The sequence below is a fragment of the Delphinapterus leucas genome, chromosome 18 (assembly GCF_059928025.1).
Source record: "Delphinapterus leucas isolate spDelLeu-1000000601 "Yukka" chromosome 18, BTC_Dleu_Yukka2, whole genome shotgun sequence".
NCBI classification, from domain to species: Eukaryota; Metazoa; Chordata; class Mammalia; order Artiodactyla; family Monodontidae; genus Delphinapterus; species Delphinapterus leucas.
In genome coordinates this window covers 78,840,038-78,859,132 of record NC_143146.1, presented here as the reverse complement: position 1 = coordinate 78,859,132, position 19,095 = coordinate 78,840,038, and the positions used below count along the sequence as shown (strand labels likewise).

At 41.5% G+C, this 19,095-nt stretch overlaps 1 protein-coding gene across 8 annotated transcripts in view; it reads right to left on the bottom strand.

Moving 5' to 3' along the window:
* The window catches only part of CPAP (centrosome assembly and centriole elongation protein), a 73,731-nt gene that overhangs the window by 20,114 nt on the left and 34,522 nt on the right, over nt 1–19,095 (bottom strand). For 6 of the 8 annotated variants that reach the window (XM_089899796.1, XM_089899795.1, XM_089899794.1 and 3 more), the window contains 7 exons: nt 13,597–13,839; nt 10,232–10,316; nt 3,799–3,860; nt 3,418–3,537; nt 1,428–1,568; nt 1,264–1,348; nt 1,058–1,178 (listed from right to left, as the gene is read on the bottom strand). In XM_089899796.1, the coding sequence (XP_089755922.1) occupies nt 1,058–1,178; nt 1,264–1,348; nt 1,428–1,568; nt 3,418–3,537; nt 3,799–3,860; nt 10,232–10,316; nt 13,597–13,839 (857 nt within the window). The remainder of the gene's footprint in view (nt 1–1,057; nt 1,179–1,263; nt 1,349–1,427; nt 1,569–3,417; nt 3,538–3,798; nt 3,861–10,231; nt 10,317–13,596; nt 13,840–19,095) is intronic. The other 2 variants (XM_089899799.1, XM_089899801.1) reach the window with 2 other exon arrangements.

The window sequence follows — 19,095 nt, the reverse complement described above, 5'->3', positions numbered from 1 at the left end:
ATGATGGAAGTTAACTAGACTTCTGTGATCATCTTGCAATATATACAAATATCAAATCTTTGCTGTACACCTGAAACTAATGTTATGTCAGTTATACCTCAATTAAAACATGATAATCCTGAATGAATTAATACATGGGATGTGCTTTAGTGTAGATGAAAAAAGACTTGCCGTGAGTTAATACTTGAAGATGGATAGACGGATATGGGGACCTTTTCATATTATTTTCTTCCTACTACAGAAAATTTCAATCGAGTCAATTTTTTTGAAAAGTTTCTAAAATCAAATTATACTGTACACAGAAGAAATAAAGTTTGAGGAAAATCTTTAGTTGAGCACCAGATAAAGTTTCAGACCACATTAAGGGAAAAACACAATCATGACCATGAGAAGTTCCTACATTATTGCCAAGTTTATATCATAGAATTCAAGTTAATGGGTACTTAAACTGTTACACTCCAGGAGAGGAGGGTGAAACTAAAAACAGGACTCTCGATTTGACAAAACTCCACCAAGGTTTCAATTAAAATGGTGCTTATAAGATGCTCTTCACTGTGGATTGAAGAAGCTGACTCTAACTTCAAGACATTTAACACTCAGAAGGATAAAGAAAGATAAATGTTGATTTTAAGGAATTGGCTTAGGGTGGCCAGAGAGTAAAGTGCTTACGCTGGGACAGGGAGACCCAGATAATCAAAATACAAGAGTCTGGTTATTGTTAAAAATTGACAGGGCAGCTTTCCTTCCTTGTGTCTCACTCACCGTTTTCAAATTTCACCAGATTGCTTTCTAAACAAATACTTGCCATTTGCCTTTCGTGAAGTGCTGTTCAGACACCCTTTAGAGGTCTGTAGGCTAAAGACTAACTAGACGTTACAATGCATTTATCTCAAACTCATCCTAAACTCCAGAATGCTGAAAACATGTCTCACCTGCTCTGAAATTCTGAACTCAGTGAAATGTTGAATGACTTACACAAATGTTTTAAGATTTTTAAAATTCAACTGGTAATAAAAGTTGAAAACTAGAAAATCTAGAAACAAAACAGGTAACGTACCGTTGCCCTCTGACAATTGTACCATCTGGGAATATGCTTTCTTCTTGTCCATCAGCAAACAAGTTTTTGATAGTCTGATCAGGAAACGTGATTTCTTTTCTTCCATCTGGGAAATGTTTTTCTGTAGAAAAAGGGGTTACCATAAATATTTTGTTTTTAAAGGAAAGGAAGAATGCAATAACTGAGAGGGCACAGCAGGTTTTCACCTATCTGTCCGCTTGAGAAATGTAAGACTTCCAGTCCTTCTGGGTACGTGGTGTGGGTGGTGTGTGTGGCTGCGTAGTAGTAGATCTGCAAAGACACAGAGTCAGCACTGCCTCCTCTTCAGAGGTGTTTACGCTACGGACAAAACACGCCCGTGGAAACCTACCACTCTCCCATCCGGCATGACCTGCTTGACATCACCGTTGAAGAAAGTGACAGTGACCGTCTTTCCATCTGCACTCGCTTCTTTTCGGGTTCCATTTGGAAACAATATAACATGGCACCCATTCTTATAAACCTTTTCTATCTACAAAAGAAAGAAAAACCAGGACTATCAATATGTAAAACTTCCTGAGACCACGACAAAAATATCCCTAATACTTTTAATAGCCTACTTTGAAATTTTTCATAATAAAAATTAAAACATTTCTCAGAGGGAGAGAAAAGTTGGTAAGTTCATAATAATCAGCTTCACCTATCTACACATCACTGTTCTTAGGTCACCTGTTCCCGCAAAACAAACTCTTTTTTCAAGCAAACTGCAGACATCACTTCTGTAAACATTTCAACAGGTATCTCTAATGGAAGTATTTTTAACATAACCAAACCGTTTTCATCCCTAATAAGCTGTAATTAATTCCTTCATCATATCATAACCATATTTTCCATAAATGCACACAAAGAAGGCCTTTTACAGTTTACTTGAATCAGGATCAAAACAAGATCCACACACACTTGATGTGTCTCTCCCCTCAACTTCTAATGGTGCCTTCCTTTCCCCCTTTTTTAATGACAACTGTTGAAGGAACTGGGTCACTGAATATGTAACATTTCCCACACTCTGGATTTGGCTGATTGCTTTTCCATTATGGTATCATTAAACATGTTCCCATATCACTTTTTCCTTAAAAAACCCAGTAGTTAGCTCTCGAGGCTTGATTAAATTCCAGCTGAATTACTCTGCCAAGAGTACTTTTTAGGTGCAGCAGTGGGCCTTGTATGGCAGCACGTCCAGAAATCCAGTAAGTATGCGCTGCCTCCTGACCTCAGCACTGAGTGGGTGGCATCACGAGATCCGTCAACCTTTCGTCTAAGGTTTTAGGAGCCACTGATGGCTACCTAGACCCTCGTGTCATCAGAAATTGTAAACTGGGGATTCTCTAATTTTCTCATTCCTCTTCCATTCATTAGCTGCGATTCTTCTAAAAAAGAAAACCTTCCCTCGTCAACAATTCGTTATCCTGAAGTAGAGTTTGTACAGGAAGAGCCTAACAACTTACTTCTGACTGTTGGTCTTGTCCTTCACTCATTCCTCAAGATTTGAAGTGAACTTTGGCCTTCTGATTTCTATTAAAGTGGATCAGATTAGAGTACTTGGAAAAGTACATGTTCTATAAACCCGAGGAAAAATTCCCTCATCACCACCTCAGTAACCCTGTTTATGTTCCTCCTCTTGTCATTTTCACTTTTTAGCTGGAACACCCAGCCAGGCCATTTTCCCACTCAAAACCTCTCCTAAGCACAAGAATAAAATTGCCAGGCTGGGGGTGGAGAGCAGCTGATCCAGGAAATATTTAAGGAAGCCTGCAGGAAGGGTAGGACCGAGAACTGAGGTTTTGAAAAGTACCAAGGATTACCAAGGCTTCTTAGCTATGTCTGGAGAAAGAACAAGAAGTTTAAGCAACTGGATTGTATTCCTCCTTTTGTTGCATCATCTCTAAATTAGAAATGGCAACTAAATGCATGCTGTCCATTTAGTATTTTCATAGGGTCCCAAGGTTCAAACCGAGTCATGTGCCAAGGTCCTCAGCCCCATCAAGTCTTGAAGATCAATTATTTCAGAATCTAAGTGTTTCAACTCTTTTTTTTTTTTTTTTTTAAACTTTTATTTTTTTTTTGCGGTACGCGGGCCTCTCACTGTTGTGGCCTCTCCCCTTGCAGAGCACAGGCTCCAGACGCGCAGCCTCAGCGGCCATGGCTCACGGGCCCAGCCGCTCCACGGCATGTGGGATCCTCCCGTACCGGGGCACGAACCCGTGTCCCCTGCATCGGCAGGCGGACTCTCAACCACTGCGCCACCAGGGAAGCCCCTCAACTCTATTTTAACCCATGTTCATTTTTTATAGTATTCATTGGTTTAAAGAAAAAAGTTTAACCTTTCCATCAGGATGGCTGATTTCTCCCTGAATTTCTTCTTTTTCTTCTTTTTCATCGTCGTCTTTACATTCAGGATCTGGAGAGTTCACTGGTTCAGGTGGCTCCCTGGGTAAGGCTATCTGTAAGGACAAGAGGCTCTCGGTCTGTCCTACATTACATGTAAAAAAAATTTCAAGCAGCTAAAACTTACACTTAGTCCGAAAGCCAGATTCCACTATTACAGGATTCTCGTATGACTAGTATTTGGTGTTGTATAGAAAACATTTACAATGTTAAGTAAAAAGCTTCCTTTATAAATGGTTTAGAAACTTAAGCCAGTTAACCAGTCAACTCTAAGCCTGAATAATATGTTTAATATATAAAAACATAAAGAGATTTACTTGTCCTTTATCCGAATTGCCTAAATCACGAGACACAGACTTGGATCTTCGAGATGGGTTGCCTGTTAGAATATAATTACCAGAGTTAGTTTTATTATTTAATTGAAAGTTTTAAGTTTACTCAATACTATGGTCAAACATCTCCTTAGTTCACTCTTCTTTTGTGAACTGCCGTCCTTTACCCATTATTTAAGGAAGTCTTAGTACTTTTCTTTATTAATTCCTAGGAGTTCTTCACTGTATAAATTCAAATACTTATTCAAATACTTAAGTCTGATGACCAAGAAACGCAAAGTATCTGTTTTTTGAAAGTGTACAATCTGGAGAAAGGTGCTCAACTAACCTAATAGATGGACCCAAAGGCATTTTGGAGACAATCACCAGGACTTTAGTTAAAGGGTAGGAATGGGGTACAGATAATAGAAGCATCCAGGAATACACATAGAATTTGGCTTGAAAAAAAATAACTGGGTATTTAATTATAATCTAGACCTAATGGCTGTGGTCTAAACTTTTTAGATCATGACCAACACACAAATCATGTACTGTACACGTTCATACATTATAAAATAAGCATGTATGTGCATACACACAGACACCACCACCAACAAAGTGATATTAAAAATACACTGAAGTTCTAATATTTTCTTCTTATATGCCAACGGGTATTATAAACACTCCCAAATTTGAAGGGTTTCAAGCTCAAGTGCCAGGATCTGACTTAAGTGTTAAACACTAAAATGGATGCTGGATGCTCCAGGGAGAATAGACTAGAGAAGAAGAACAGAGGCAGAGTCCAGTCAGGAGGCTGGGGGCGACTGTGGAGACGGCAGTGTTTGTACTGTGTCAAATCACTGACCCGTGGGTCCCAAACAGCCGAGTGCTAGCAATGTCATATGGTTCAACCTACTTAATTCAGAAAATATCAACATCAGGATTAGTTTAGGGATTGATGGGAGTGGGGGGTTAGGATACAAGAAAAAAGGGATCAAGGAGTGCACACAGATTTGGCTAAATGAACACCTTCCTCCACCTCACAGGCACAAAGAACCACAGTGCAGTCTGAGCTCCGTGTTACATCATCTCTAAATCTTACAACCAGCCTCGTAGAAAAGACTAATAGCCTCATTTTATAGGTGAGGAAATCAAAGCTGAGAGGCTAAATAACTTGCCAAGGTTGTCAACTAATAAAAGTCAAGTCAGAACCAGTATTCAAGCTCATCAAGCTTAACTCTCTCAGCTGTTTGTGAACGTTATGAACAAGCCTCTGAGCACATTCTCACTGGGAGGAACAGAGGAGGATGGGTGTCCACCACTGTGAGCACCTTATAAAATGACATGTCAAAATTAATAACTAATGCTGGAACAGCTAGATACTTTAGGAGTATATGTTTATGACCTCAGGATAGGTAAAGACTTAAGGCAAGAAGCACCACCCATAAAGGAAAAAGGTGAAATTCAACTACATTAAAGAAAGATATCTGGGAACTTTTAAAGGTGAAGTCAGCATCATGGTGGCTAAATCATTCCTCTTTCCTCTCCCTTAGCCAGACTCATCAAGTCAAAAAGGGAGAGGATGCAAATCAATAAAATTAGAAATGAAAAAGGAGAAATCACAACTGACACCACAGAAATACAAAGGATTATAAGAGACTACCACAAACAGCTATATGCCAATAAAATGGACAACCACGAAGAAATGGACAAACTCTTGGAAAGATACAATTTTCCAAGACCGAACCAGGAAGAATAAGAAAATATATACAGACCTATCACAAGCAATGAAATTGAAACTGTAATTTAAAATCTTCCAACCAACAAAAGCCCAGGACCAGATGGCTTCACAGGCGAATTCCATCAAACATTTACAGAAGACCTAACACCCATCCTTCTCAAACTCTTCCAAAAAACTGCAGAGGGAAGAACACTCCCAAATTCAATCTGCAAAGCCACCATCACCCTGATACCAAAACCAGAAAAAGATAGGAAAAAAAAGGAAATTACAGACCAATATCACTGATGAATATAGACGCAAAAATCCTGAACAAAAACTGGCAAATAGAATGCAACAACACATTAAAAGGATCATACACCATGATCAAGTGGGATTTATCCCAGGGATGCAAGGATTCTTCAGTATATGCAAATCAATCAATGTGATACACCATATACACAAATTAAGGAATAAAAACCATATGATCATCTCAATAGATGCAGAAAAAGCGTCTGACAAAATTCAACACCCATTTATGATAAAAACGCTCCAGAAAATGAGCATAGAGGGAACCTACCTCAACATAATGAAGGCCATATATGACAAACCCACAGCAAGCATCATACTCAAAGGTGAAACACTGAAAGCATTTCCACTAAGATCAGGAACAAGACAAGGATGTCCACTCTCACCACTATTATTCAACATAGTTCTGGAAGTCCTAGCCACGGCAATCAGAGAAGAAAAAGAAATAAAAGGAATATAAATTGGAAAAGAAGACATAAAACTGTCACTGTTTGTGGAGGACATGATACTATACATAGAAAATCCTAAAGATGCCACCAAAAAACTACTACAACTAATCAATGAATTTGGTAAGGTTGCAGGATACAAAATTAATGCACAGAAATCTCTTGCATTCCTATACACTAACAACGAAAAATCAGAGAAATTAAGGAAACAATCCCATTTACCATCACAACAAAAAGAATAAAATACCTAGGAATAAACCTACCTAAGGAGAAAAAGACCTGTACTCAGAAAACTATAAAATACTGATGAAAGAAATCAAAGATGACATAAACAGATGGAGAAATATACCATGTTCTTGGATTGGAAGAATCAATACTGTGAAAATGACTATACTACCCAAAGCAATCTACAGATTCAACGCAATCCTTATCAAACTACCAATGGCATTCTTCACAGAATTAGAACAAAAAATTTTACAATTTGTATGGACACAAAAGACCCCAAATAGCCAAAGTGATCTTGAGAAAGAAAAACGGAGATGGAGAAATCAGGCTCCCAGACTTCAGACCCTACCACAAAGCTACAGTAATCAAGACAGTTAGGGTATTGGCACAAAAACAGAAATACCCATCAATGGAACAGGATAGAAAGCCCAGAGATAAACCCACACACATATGGTCACCTTATCTTTGATCAAGGAGGCAAGAATATACAATGGAGAAAAGACAGCCTCTTCAATAAGTGCAATGAAATTAGAACACTCCCTAACACCATACACAAAAATAAACTCAAAATGGATTGAAGACCTAAATGTAAGGCCAGACACTATAAAACTCTTAGAGGAAAACATAGGCAGAACACTCTATGACATAAATCACAGCAAGATCCTTTTTGACCCACCTCCTAGAGAAACGGAAATAAAAATATACAAATGGGACCTAATGAAACTCAAATACTTTTGCACAGCAAAGGAAACCATAAACAAGACGAAAAGACAACCCTCAGAATGGGAGAAAATATTTGCAAATGAAGCAACTGAGAAAGGATTAATCTCCAAAATTTACAAGCAGCTCATGCAGCTCGATATTAAAAAAAACAACCCAATCCAAAAACGGGCAGAAGACCTAAATAGACATTTCTCCAAAGAAGATATACAGATTGCCAACAAACACATGAAAGAATGCTCAACATCATTAATCATTAGAGAAATGCAAATCAAAACTACCATGAGGTATCACCTCACACCAGTCAGAACGGCCACCATTAAAAAATCTACAAACAATAAATGCTGGAGAGGGTGTGGAGAAAAGGGAACCCTCTTGCACTGTTGGTGGGAATGTAAATTGATACAGCCACTATGGAGAATATGGAGGTTCCTTAAAAAACTAAAAATAGAACTACCATACGACCCAGCAATCCCACTACTGGGCATATACCCTGAGAAAACCATAATTCAAAAAGAGTCATGTACCACAATGTTCACTGCAGCTCTATTTACAATAGCCAGGACATGGAAGCAACCTAAGTATCCATCGACAGATGAATGGATAAAGAAGATGTGGCACATATATACAAAGGAATATTACTCAGTCATAAAAAGAAACATAATTGAGTTATTTGTAGTGAGGTGGATGGACCCAGAGACTGTCATACAGAGTGAATTAAATCAGAAGGAGAAAAACAAATACTGTATGCTAATGCATAGATAGGGAATCTTAAAAAAAAAAACGGTACCCATGAACCTAGTTGTAGGGCAGGAATAAAGAGGTAGACATAGAGAATGGACTTGGAATGGACTTGGTGACATGGGGTGGGAGGGTGAAGCTGGGGCGAAGTGAGAGTAGCATCGACATACATACACTACCGAATGTAAAATAGTTAGCTGGTGGGAAGCAGCAGCATAGCACAGGGAGATCGGCTCGGTGCTTTGCGATGACCTAGAGGGGTGGGATAAGGAGGGTGGGAGGGAGGCTCAAGAGGGAGGGGATATGGGGACATGTGTATGCATATGGCTGAATCACTTTGTTGAACAACAGAAACTAACAGCATTGTGAAGCAATTATACTGCAATAAAGATGCATTAAAAAAAAACAAACTAGGTAGTGAAAGAAGACAATGCAATACATACAGTACAACTCTATTCAGAAAGCTGAAAAACAAGTAAAACATTTTTTTAGGGCTGCACCTATGAAAGGGAAAAGCAATGTAATATAATCATGGAGGGGTCAGTTCTGGGATGCTGCTAATCTATTTCTTTATCTAGGCAGTGGTTACCCAAGTATTTCCTTTATAACTGCCAAACTGCATATGTTATATCCACTTTTATAAATTTAATTCACAGAAATAATTTCTAAAAATGCCAGGTAGATCTTAAAGACCCAGTTGTGAAAACAAAAGTTCATGGGAGAAAATAGCATATTTGTGACCTGACGATTGAGAAGGATATCTCAGTCACAAAAAGCAAAAACCATTTTTTAAAAAAATTGATTAACTTCAATATTAAAAAGAAAAACACATATATATGTGTATATATGTGTATATGTGTATATATATGTGTATATGTGTATATAAAAAACACAAACCAGGGACTTCCCTGGTGGCACAGTGATTAAGAATCCACCTGCCAATGCACAGGATACAGGTTCGAGCCCTGGTCTGGGAAGATCCCACATGCCGCGGAGCAACTAAGCCCGTGTGCCACAACTACCGAAGCCCATGCACCACAACTACTGAAGCCCACGCGCCTAGAGCCCGTGCTCTGCAACAAGAGAAGCCACCGCAATGAGAAGCCCACACACCGCAACAAAGAGTAGCCTCCGCTCACCGCAACTAGAGAAAGCCCGCACACAGCAACGAAGACCCAACAGAGCCAAAAATAAATAATTTTATTTTTTTAAAAAACCCACAAACCAGGCTTCCCTGGTGGCGCAGTGGTTGAGAGTCCGCCTGCCGATGCAGGGGACACGGGTTCGTGCCCCGGTCCAGGAAGATCCCACATGCCGCAGAGCAGCTGGGCCCGTGAGCCATGGCCGCTGAGCCTGCGCGTCCGGAGCCTGTGCTCCGCAACGGGAGAGGCCACAGCAGTGAGAGGCCCGTGTACCGCAAAAAAAAAAAAAAAAACCCACAAACCAAAAAGCTACATACAGATTGGCAGGAGATACTGGCAGTGCTTACAAATGACAAAGGATTAGTTGCAGAATAACTAACTTCAATACAGAAACACATACACGTACACGTACACACACACAGAGTTTTAAATGGGCAAAAGAAATGGACAGGCAATTCACAAAAGAGGAGACCCAAATGTCCACTAAATATGAAAAGATGCTCACATTACCTCATCAGTAACCTGGGAAATGCATATTACACTGACCCACCATTTCACACCCACCTGACTAGCCAAAATTGTAAAGTCTGAGCAGATCAAGTGTTGGCAAGCACAAAGAGCATGTTCTGCTGACAGTAAAAAAAGAAACTGGTAACCGCTTTGCAAAGGGAAAGCCTCCTAAAGTGGCACAAACCTGATGTGACCCAATATCCTACTCCTGACATGTGTCAGAGAGAAACTCACATGACCGAGACTTGTTCTGCGGCCCTTTTCATTCTGTGACAAACTGGGGGAAAACCAGAATGCCCGCCAACAAGAAAATATACTGTGGCAAATACACATGGAATCTGTACAGCTAGAGTTTATATGTATTAATGAGGCTACGTCTTAAAATACTGAGAAAGCAGCAAACTGCAGAGGGATGAACTATGAAACAACACTGTATTGATTGACGGACACAATGTAGTAAAAGAATGAAAAATAAGAAAGGGAATGCTGTCAGGGTGCACATTAACTGGGAGTAGGATACACAGGGGCTTCAATTATATTTACAATGTTTTCTTTCTTAAGTTGGGTGTAAATTCTCCACTCTTTAAATTCCTGAAATATTTTCTAAGAAGATCATGCAACTATCTTACCTTGTGTTGGCAAATAGGTTTTTTTGTACTTTTCTACCTGGGTTCCTGAAGAAACTTGACTCTTTTGAAATCGAACTGATGACTTCTATAGCATGAGAAAATTTTGAATATAAAATTAGTATTAGTTTACACATTAGTACAAGGAATGAAACTAACAGAACTCAGCTTGCAATGGGAATGTTTTAAGTGTGTTCATTTATGCTGTTTTCGTTTATCGCTACAGGCCAGAGTGAACAAGCTGCTACTAGGAATGAACTACACACACACGCACACGCCGCCTCTGGAAATACATGCAATCCTCAAGTGAAGGCATAACAGACCATGTAAAACAAGACAGGTTTTTGTGACTGTTACCAGAGCGGCCAGAGGAGAGGACATGAACTCATGGTCAGACAGCAGAAGACTGCTCACCACTGCCCCTTCCGCAGCCCCCAGATTTAGAGGTCAAGGTAGATGTCCTCCTTGCTCCCCACCACCACCTCCAACCAGACCTCCTTCTCTCCTCCCTAGCCACCCCTGCCCCAGCAAGTCTCATGTCCGTGGACCCCGCGTGCCAGAAGAAGCCACCCCAATACCTTAGCTGCCATCTCGACACCTGTTCTCTCCCACCATGGCCATGCGCTCCAATGGACAAAGTCTAGAACTAGTCATTATCAGTATCTGCGATTATGAAGAACTACAAAAGTATCAATTTCAAAGCATTCGAATGCAGAATGTGGGACATAATCAAAAATTATCCAAAAAGCCAGTGCCATTTAATAAAGTGCCGAAGTATTTAGGGGTGAGCTGCCACAATTTCTGCAATTACCTTCAAATGGTTCAGCAAAATACCTATACAGCAATATGGCAAAATGTGAACAATGGTTGGGTCTAGGTGAGTATTCAGGTGTTCATCATACTATTCTTTCAACTTGCTCTATTTGGGGCAGCTTTCATAATAAAATGGGGGGCTGAATTCCATCTTCTAACTACCGTGTCCTGTCCTTCCAGCTCATCCCTCTGAGACCCTCACTCCAACAATGTTTACAGCCCACAGGGTCCCACAATTCACTGATCCACATGTTTTCTGTGTCCCCCAAAACCTATGCCCTCCTTGAGCAGCCTGAATTCATGGTGCACTGCAGGCACTCCTGTTGTATTTACATACTGTCAACTTCCAGCCCCTCTCACTCTGTAGGATTCACCTGGATGACCATACCTCTGCTAAAATATCAGTATTACTCTCCACCACCCTACACCCAAAAAGCTGAATAAGGAAAAATAACGCAAACAATTCCCACTTGAAACATATAATCTCTAACCTACGTGGGCCCCTAGCGCAGCCCAGGAGTCAGACCACACCTCGCCCTTTGCTCTCCACTCTCGTGGACCCCGATCCACCCCTCCAGCCTCCCAGAGTGGCCTCCATCCTCAGTCTCAGCAGATGCCCGAGCCTCCATTCCCCGAGGGAAGCTAGAGGGTTAGGGGGGAACGTCCCACCAACGGACCCCACACGTCCAGCCCCAGGTCCACGGCTGAGGCCCCGTCACCAGACACGGACGTCGAGCTCCCGGCCGGGCGGGCGCCTCCACTCCCCCCAAACCCGGTCTCCTCTCCTTTGTGCTCGCAGCTTCGGCAACCCGCCCACTCTCTCCTGCATCCGTATTTTCCTACTGAATCAATCCTACCAATACATAAGCACGTGTTGATTTTCCCATCTTAAAAAAAAACGAAACAAAAACTACTTCCCCTACAGCTACTGCCCCATTTCCTTACTGTTACTGCAAAACTTCTCCACAACGCTTTATACTCTGCCTGAAACCGCTCGCTCTCTTAGCCGGTCAGGCTTTTACCCGGCATATGCGAGGACCCATCTTCAGTCCCCCGCTTACTCGGCAGCGGCTTCTGGGGCACGGGCCTCTCTGCTGCTTTACTTGGCCCTCAGGACACCACACTGGCCTCCTTTACTTCAGACTCGGGTTCATTCTCCTCCCCACCATCTTCTCACAACCTGGCCAGGACCCGGGACCCTTCCCCGTCCACGCCTTCAGCCCGAGTGATCTCTCCCACACGTTCCGAGGGCCCCAAACTTCTCGCTCCAACCTGAGCTTCTCTGGACACACACAGCCCCGCCTGATGTCCACCTGATGTCTAGTAGGCATTTCGAGCTCACCTGATCTAACTTGAGCTCCTAACCAACACCCACACCCGCAGGAAAAGCGTGCTCTCTTCTTGCGGGGACTCACGGTAAAGGGCCAAAAAAACCACACTCAACTTGGAAGCCGTTCCCGCCCCCTCTCCTGCTGTCACACCCCATCCCCAGTTCATCAATAAACCCCATCCACCTGCAGCAGCAACCCCCCAACTGGTGGCCTGATGGCGCCCAAACGCCCACTTCAGGCCACTCGCATGTCTACAGCAGGGAGGGTGGGCTCACCAACACAGAGGGGGAGGCCACCCCTTCCATCCAAGCCCTGCCAGGGCTCCCCGTCTGACTCAGAGGGAAAAGGCGACGCTCACAGGTAGTTACTAAGGCCTAACGAAAGCGGCACCACCACCCTCGAGCCCGTCTCTGGTCCCATCCGCTGCTCTGCCCCTCACGGACCCTGGTCCTCCCAGCCTCGGGGCTCCTGGCCCACGTCTCAGCCCGGCTCGCTGCGCCCTCTTCAGGCCACTATTCCAACGTCGCTTTCTCAGGAGGGCCTCCCCAGCCATCCTGTATAAACTGCAACACCCTCCGGCCAGCGGTGATCCCGCCTCCTTGCTTTCCCTCCTGAGTTCTCGCCACTGCGTCCCACACCGTATGCTTCACTCATCTTCCTCCCACGGCTGGAATCCGAGCTCCAAGAGGACAAGGTAGTTTGTCTGTTTTATTCATTGCTTGGTCTCCAGTGCCTCAAAGCCATGACCGGCACATCACAGTTGTGAATACAGACGAATAAAAAAACAAATACTTGATTTAAAAGGATCATATGCAAAAAAAAAAAAAAAATCTCTGCAAAAATTTTACTTACCCTGTTTTAACTGAGATTACCCGCCTACTGTGTTATAATTCCTTTATAAGAATTATAAAAATGAATTTGAAAACTATCTGTATAGCGATGCACAAAATTAGTATTTAACTGTGGTAAAATACACATAACACAAAATCACCATCTTAACCATGTCAAGATGTACACGGTCCTGGCGTTAAGTACATTCACACCACTGCACAGCCATCACCACCACCTCCTCCAGGATCTTCACCTTGCAAAACTGAAACTGCCCTCACTAAACAACAGCTTCTCATTCTCCCCTCCCCCAGCCCCGGCACCCACCCTGCTACTTCGTTTCTACGAATCTGACTGCTCAAATATTTAGCATCTCCCCAACGTGACAAAACCTACCCTGGACCCGTCTCTTCTCGAGGCCGTCGCGCACTGACCCATCCTGGAGCTGCTCTCGGTGGCTTCGGCTTTCTTCCAGGCATCTAGTCGGAATCTTTCCATCACTTTCATTTCCTCCCGGAGGTCTGTGTTCTCTTTGACCAACATTTCTATCTGGCTTCTAAGACGGCCATGTGTACTGGACCATTTTCCTTCCTTTCTTTTCAAATCTTCCTGTAAATCTGCTATCTGCTGCTTCAAAGCCTCTCGGGGGGGGGGAGGGGGGAAAAGCATTACTAGAACTGAAACAATGCAAGAGAAGAGACAAGACACATCAACAAAACAGAATTGCCAGCCTATCACAGACAGCAGAAAAAGGAATGTCAATGACACTGGGTTTCGCAGGAAAAGGAGTGGGGTTCAGGCTAGAGCCTCACCTCACGCCATCCAGAACTGAGGAGACAGAGGAGGCAGACACCACTTGGCAGCCAGCGCGTTACACTGCGCACGGCGATAAAGGTCTAAGCTAAGACAGCAAGTGAAACAGAGAGAGATGGATGGGGCTATCTGGTGAAGAAAACAGAAACAGGAATCCATGACTAACTGAAGGAAGAAGAGCTAACACCCATCCTTCTCAAACTCTTCCAAAAACTTGCAGAGGAAGGAACACTCCCAGACTCATTCTATGAGGCCACCATCACGCTGATACCAAAACCAGACAAAGATACCACAAAAAAAGAAAATTACAGACCTGTATCACTAATGAATATAGATGCAAAAATCCTCAACAAAGTACTAGAAAACAGAATCCAACAACACATTAAAAGGATCATACACCATGATCAAGTGGGATTTATCCCAGGGATGCAAGGATTCTTCAATATACGCAAATCAATCAACGTGATACACCATACTAACAAACTGAAGAATAAAAACCATATGATCATCTCAATAGATGCAGAAAAAGCTTTTGACAAAATTCAACACTGATTTATGATAAAAACTCTACAGAAAGTTGGAACCTATCTCAACATAATAAAGGCAATATAGGACAAACCGACACCAAACATCATTCTCAACGGTGAAAAACTGAAAGCATTTCCTCTAAGATCAGGAACAAGACAAGGATGTCCACTCTCACAGCTATTATTCAACATAGTTTTGGAAGTCCTAACCTCAGCAATCAGAGAAGAAAAAGAAATAAAAGGAATACAAATTGAAAAAGAAGAAGTATAACTGTCACTGTTTGCAGATGACATGATACTATACATAGAGAATCCTGAAGATGCCACCAGAAAACTACTAGAGCTCATCAATGAATTTGGCAAAGTTGCAGGATACAAAATTAATGCACAGAAATGTCTTCCATTCCTATACACTAATGATGAAAAATCTGAAAGAGAAATTAAGGAAACACTCCCATTTACCACTGCAACAAAAAGAATAAAATACCTAGGAATAAACCTACCTAGGGAGACAAAAGACCTGTATGCAGAAAACTATAAGACACTGATGAAAGAAATTAAAGATGATACCAACAGATGGAGAGATATACCATGCTCTTGGATTGGAAGAATCAATACTGTGAAAATGACTATACTACCCAAAGCAATCTACAGATTCAACGCAATCCCTATCAAATTACCAATGGCATTTCTTACGGAACTAGAACAAAAAATCTTAAAATTTGTATGGAGACACAAAAGACCCCGAATAGCCAAAGCAGTCTTGAGGGGGAGAAACAGAGCTGGAAGAATCAGACTCCCTGACTTCAGACTATACTACAAAGCTAAGTAATCAAGACAATATGGTACTGGCACAAAAACAGAAACATAGATCAATGCAACAAGATAGAAAGCCCAGAGATAAACCCACGCACCTATGGTCAACTAATCTATGACAAAGAAGGCAAGGATATACAATGGAGAAAAGACAGTCTCTTCAATAAGTGGTGCTGGGAAAACTGGACAGCTACGTGTAAAAGAATGAAATTAGAACACTCCCTAACACCATACACAAAAGTAAACTCAAAATGGATTCATGACCTAAATGGACACTATAAAACTCTTAGAGGAAAACATAGGAAGAACACTCCTTGACATAAATCACAGCAAGATCTTTTTTGATCCACCTCCTAGAGTAATGGAAATAAAAACAAAAGTAAACAAATGGGACCTAATGAAACTTCAAAGCTTTTGCACAGCAAAGGAAACCATAGACAAGACGAAAAGACAACCCTCAGAATGGGAGAAAATATTTGCAGACAAATCAACGGACAAAGGATTAATCTCCAAGATACATAAACAGCTCATGAAGCTCAATATTAAAGAAACAAACAACCCAATCCAAAAATGGGCAGAAGACCTAAATAGACATTTCTCCAAAGAAGACATACAGATGGCCAAGAGGCACATGAAAAGCTGCTCAACATCACTAATTATTAGAGAAATGCAAATCAAAACTTCAATGAGGTATCACCTCTCACCAGTTAGAATGGGCATCATCAGAAAATCTACAAACAAATGCTGGAGAGGGTGTGGAGAAAAGGGAACCCTCTTACACTGCTGGTGGGAATGTAAACTGATACAGCCACTATGGAGAACAGTATGGAGGTTCCTTAAAAAACTAAAAATAGAATTACCATATGATCCAGCAATCCCACTACTGGGCATATACCCAGAGAAAACCACAATTCAAAAAGACACATGCACCCCAATGTTCACTGCAGCACTATTTACAATAGCCAGGTCATGGAAGCAACCTAAATGCCCATCAACAGACGAATGGATAAAGAATTTGTGGTACATATATACAATGGAATATTACTCAGCCATAAAAAGGAACGAAATTGAGTCATTTGTTGAGACGTGGATGGATCTAGAGACTGTCATACCGAGTAAAATAAGTCAGAAAGAGAAAAACAAATATTGTATATTAATGCATGTATGTGGCACCTGGAAAAATGGTACAGATCAACCAGTTTGCAGGGCAGAAGTTGAGACACAGATGTAGAGAACAAGGGGGGAAAGCCACGGGGTGGGGTGGGGATGGTGGTGTGCTGAATTGGGCGATTGGGATTGACATGTATACACTGATGTGTATAACACTGATGACTAACAAGAACCTGTTGTATAAAAAAATAAATAAAATTCAAAAATTAAAATTAAAAAAAAAATCTGCCTTCCAGGGCTTCCCTGGTGTTACAGTGGTTAAGAATCTGCCTGCCAATGCAGGGGACACAGGTTCAAGCCTTGGTCCGGGGAGATCCCACATGCCGCGGAGCAACTAAACCTGTGCACCACAACTACTGAGCCCACATGTCATAACTACTGAAACCCGCATGCCTAGAGCCCATGCTCTGCAACAAGAGAAGCCACCGCAATGAGAAGCGTGCACACCGCAATGAAGAGTAGCCCCCGCTCGCCACAACTAGAGAAAGCCCACATGCAGCAAAGAAGACCCAATGCAGCCAAAAATAAATAAATAAAATAAATAATTTTTTTTTAATTTTTAAAATTAAAAAAAAAAAAGAATATGCCTTCCAATGCAGGGGATGTGGGTTCTATCCCTGGTCGGGGAACTAAGATCCCACATGTTGTGGGGCAACTAAGACCACACACTCTAGAGCCCACACGCCACAACTAGAGAGAAGCCCGCGCACCACAACATAGATGCTGTGAGCCGCAACAGAAGATGCTGCATGTCACAACTAAGACCCAACGGAGAGGGCTAGGGAGAGTGGGAGAGAGGGAAAAGGGAAAGAGAAAAGAAACTCAATTAAATTTAACACGAATTTTAATCTTTTACCTTTCAGGCAAAGAGCAAAAAACACTCTTAAAATTGCTAGTAGAATTTTAAATTGGCATGACAGGGACTTCCCAGGTGGCGCCGTGGTTAAGAATCCGTCTGCCAATGCAGGGGACACAGGTCGAGCCCTGGTCCGGGAAGATCCCACATGCCATGGAGCAACTAAGCCCGTGAGCCACAACTACTGAGCCCACGTGCTGCAACTACTGAAGCCCACGCACCTAGAGCCCGTGCTCTGCAGCAAGAGAAGCCACCACAATGAGAAGCCTGCGCACCACAACGAAGAGTAGCCCCCACTCGCCACAACTAGAGAAAGCCCGCGTGCAGCAACGAAGACCCAATGCAGCCAAAAAGAAAAAAAAAATTGTCGTGATATTTATGGAGGGATAATCTGGCAATATCTACTATGTACATACCCTTTAGCCTAGAAATTTCATTTGCAGGACTTTATCCCACAGATATGCTTGTGTACATAAGCTACAAACAGGTACGGATGGATTTATTTTGTTCACTACTTCATTCCTAGTACATGCCTGCTATACAGGCTGTACTCAATAACCACATGTTAAATGACTATGCAGAATGATTGCAAGAGGGGAGGTATGTACAGGGTTATTCAGGAGAGCACTTCTTATATACAGAAAAAGAGCAGAAATAACATAAATGCTTGGTTAGGTAAATTATGGCACTTCCATATAATGCAGCTTTTATAATGCATTTATTTTCAATGGTAAAATAAAGGAGAATGCTCTTTACGTTAAGACGTAAAATGATTTTAGTATACTACCATTAATTTGCTTTTTGGTTTTTTTTAATTGGGAATATACATATGTATTTGCTTAGAATTTCTCTGAAAAGATACAAAAGATTGGTAACACCGGATACCTCAAAAGAGACGTAAATCAGGTGTCAGGGCAAGGGTGAGACGGAGAGGTTTCACAGCACATCTTTTTGTACCTTTTGAATAGGAATATATTACCTTTTGAAATAAAAACTTTAATAGATTGTTAGTCTAACATATTAGATATAATAAACCAAGCATGAACAAAAACATAATGGCACGTTTCCGCCTACAGAAATAAATAGAATTAAAGACCCTAATAGACACTGCATGTGGTAACTGAAGCTACAGGTGTGTACTAAGACTAATCAAGGATGGTGCACTATGTACGAAAGGAAGGAAGCAAAGGCCGGAACTCAAAAAAACTAGTATGTAAAATATGAAAGTGGAAGATGAGTTTGTATTTTATGCTATAAATAATAGAAAGCCATTTAAAACTTTTATTTTGGTAAATTGAAGTTTTACTTTTAATGAAATTCAATATATCCACTTTTTCTTTTATACTTAGTTCTTTGTGTCTTCTCTTGGCAACCTCTGCAGATGCCACTGTTGCAAATATATTCACCTACATTTTTTCCTAGAAGGTTTATAGTTTTAGCTAGAAATGCATTAGTTCTTTTTAACTACTACTTTCCTCTGATCATGTCCATTTCTAACTTTGAAATGAATAGGACTGATGATTTGGCTTATCAGTTTACAAGTTTTAGAGTTAAACACCTAGTTAGTATACAAGCCTTAAATTATTATAAATGAACAGAACAATGTGTGGTGGGTCAAACAAATTAACACATTCCACTGGTGAATCTCCAACTCCTGGCTTGTTAATCATCCATGTCATTATCGGAGCATTTTCTGGGGAAGCCTTCAGTAAG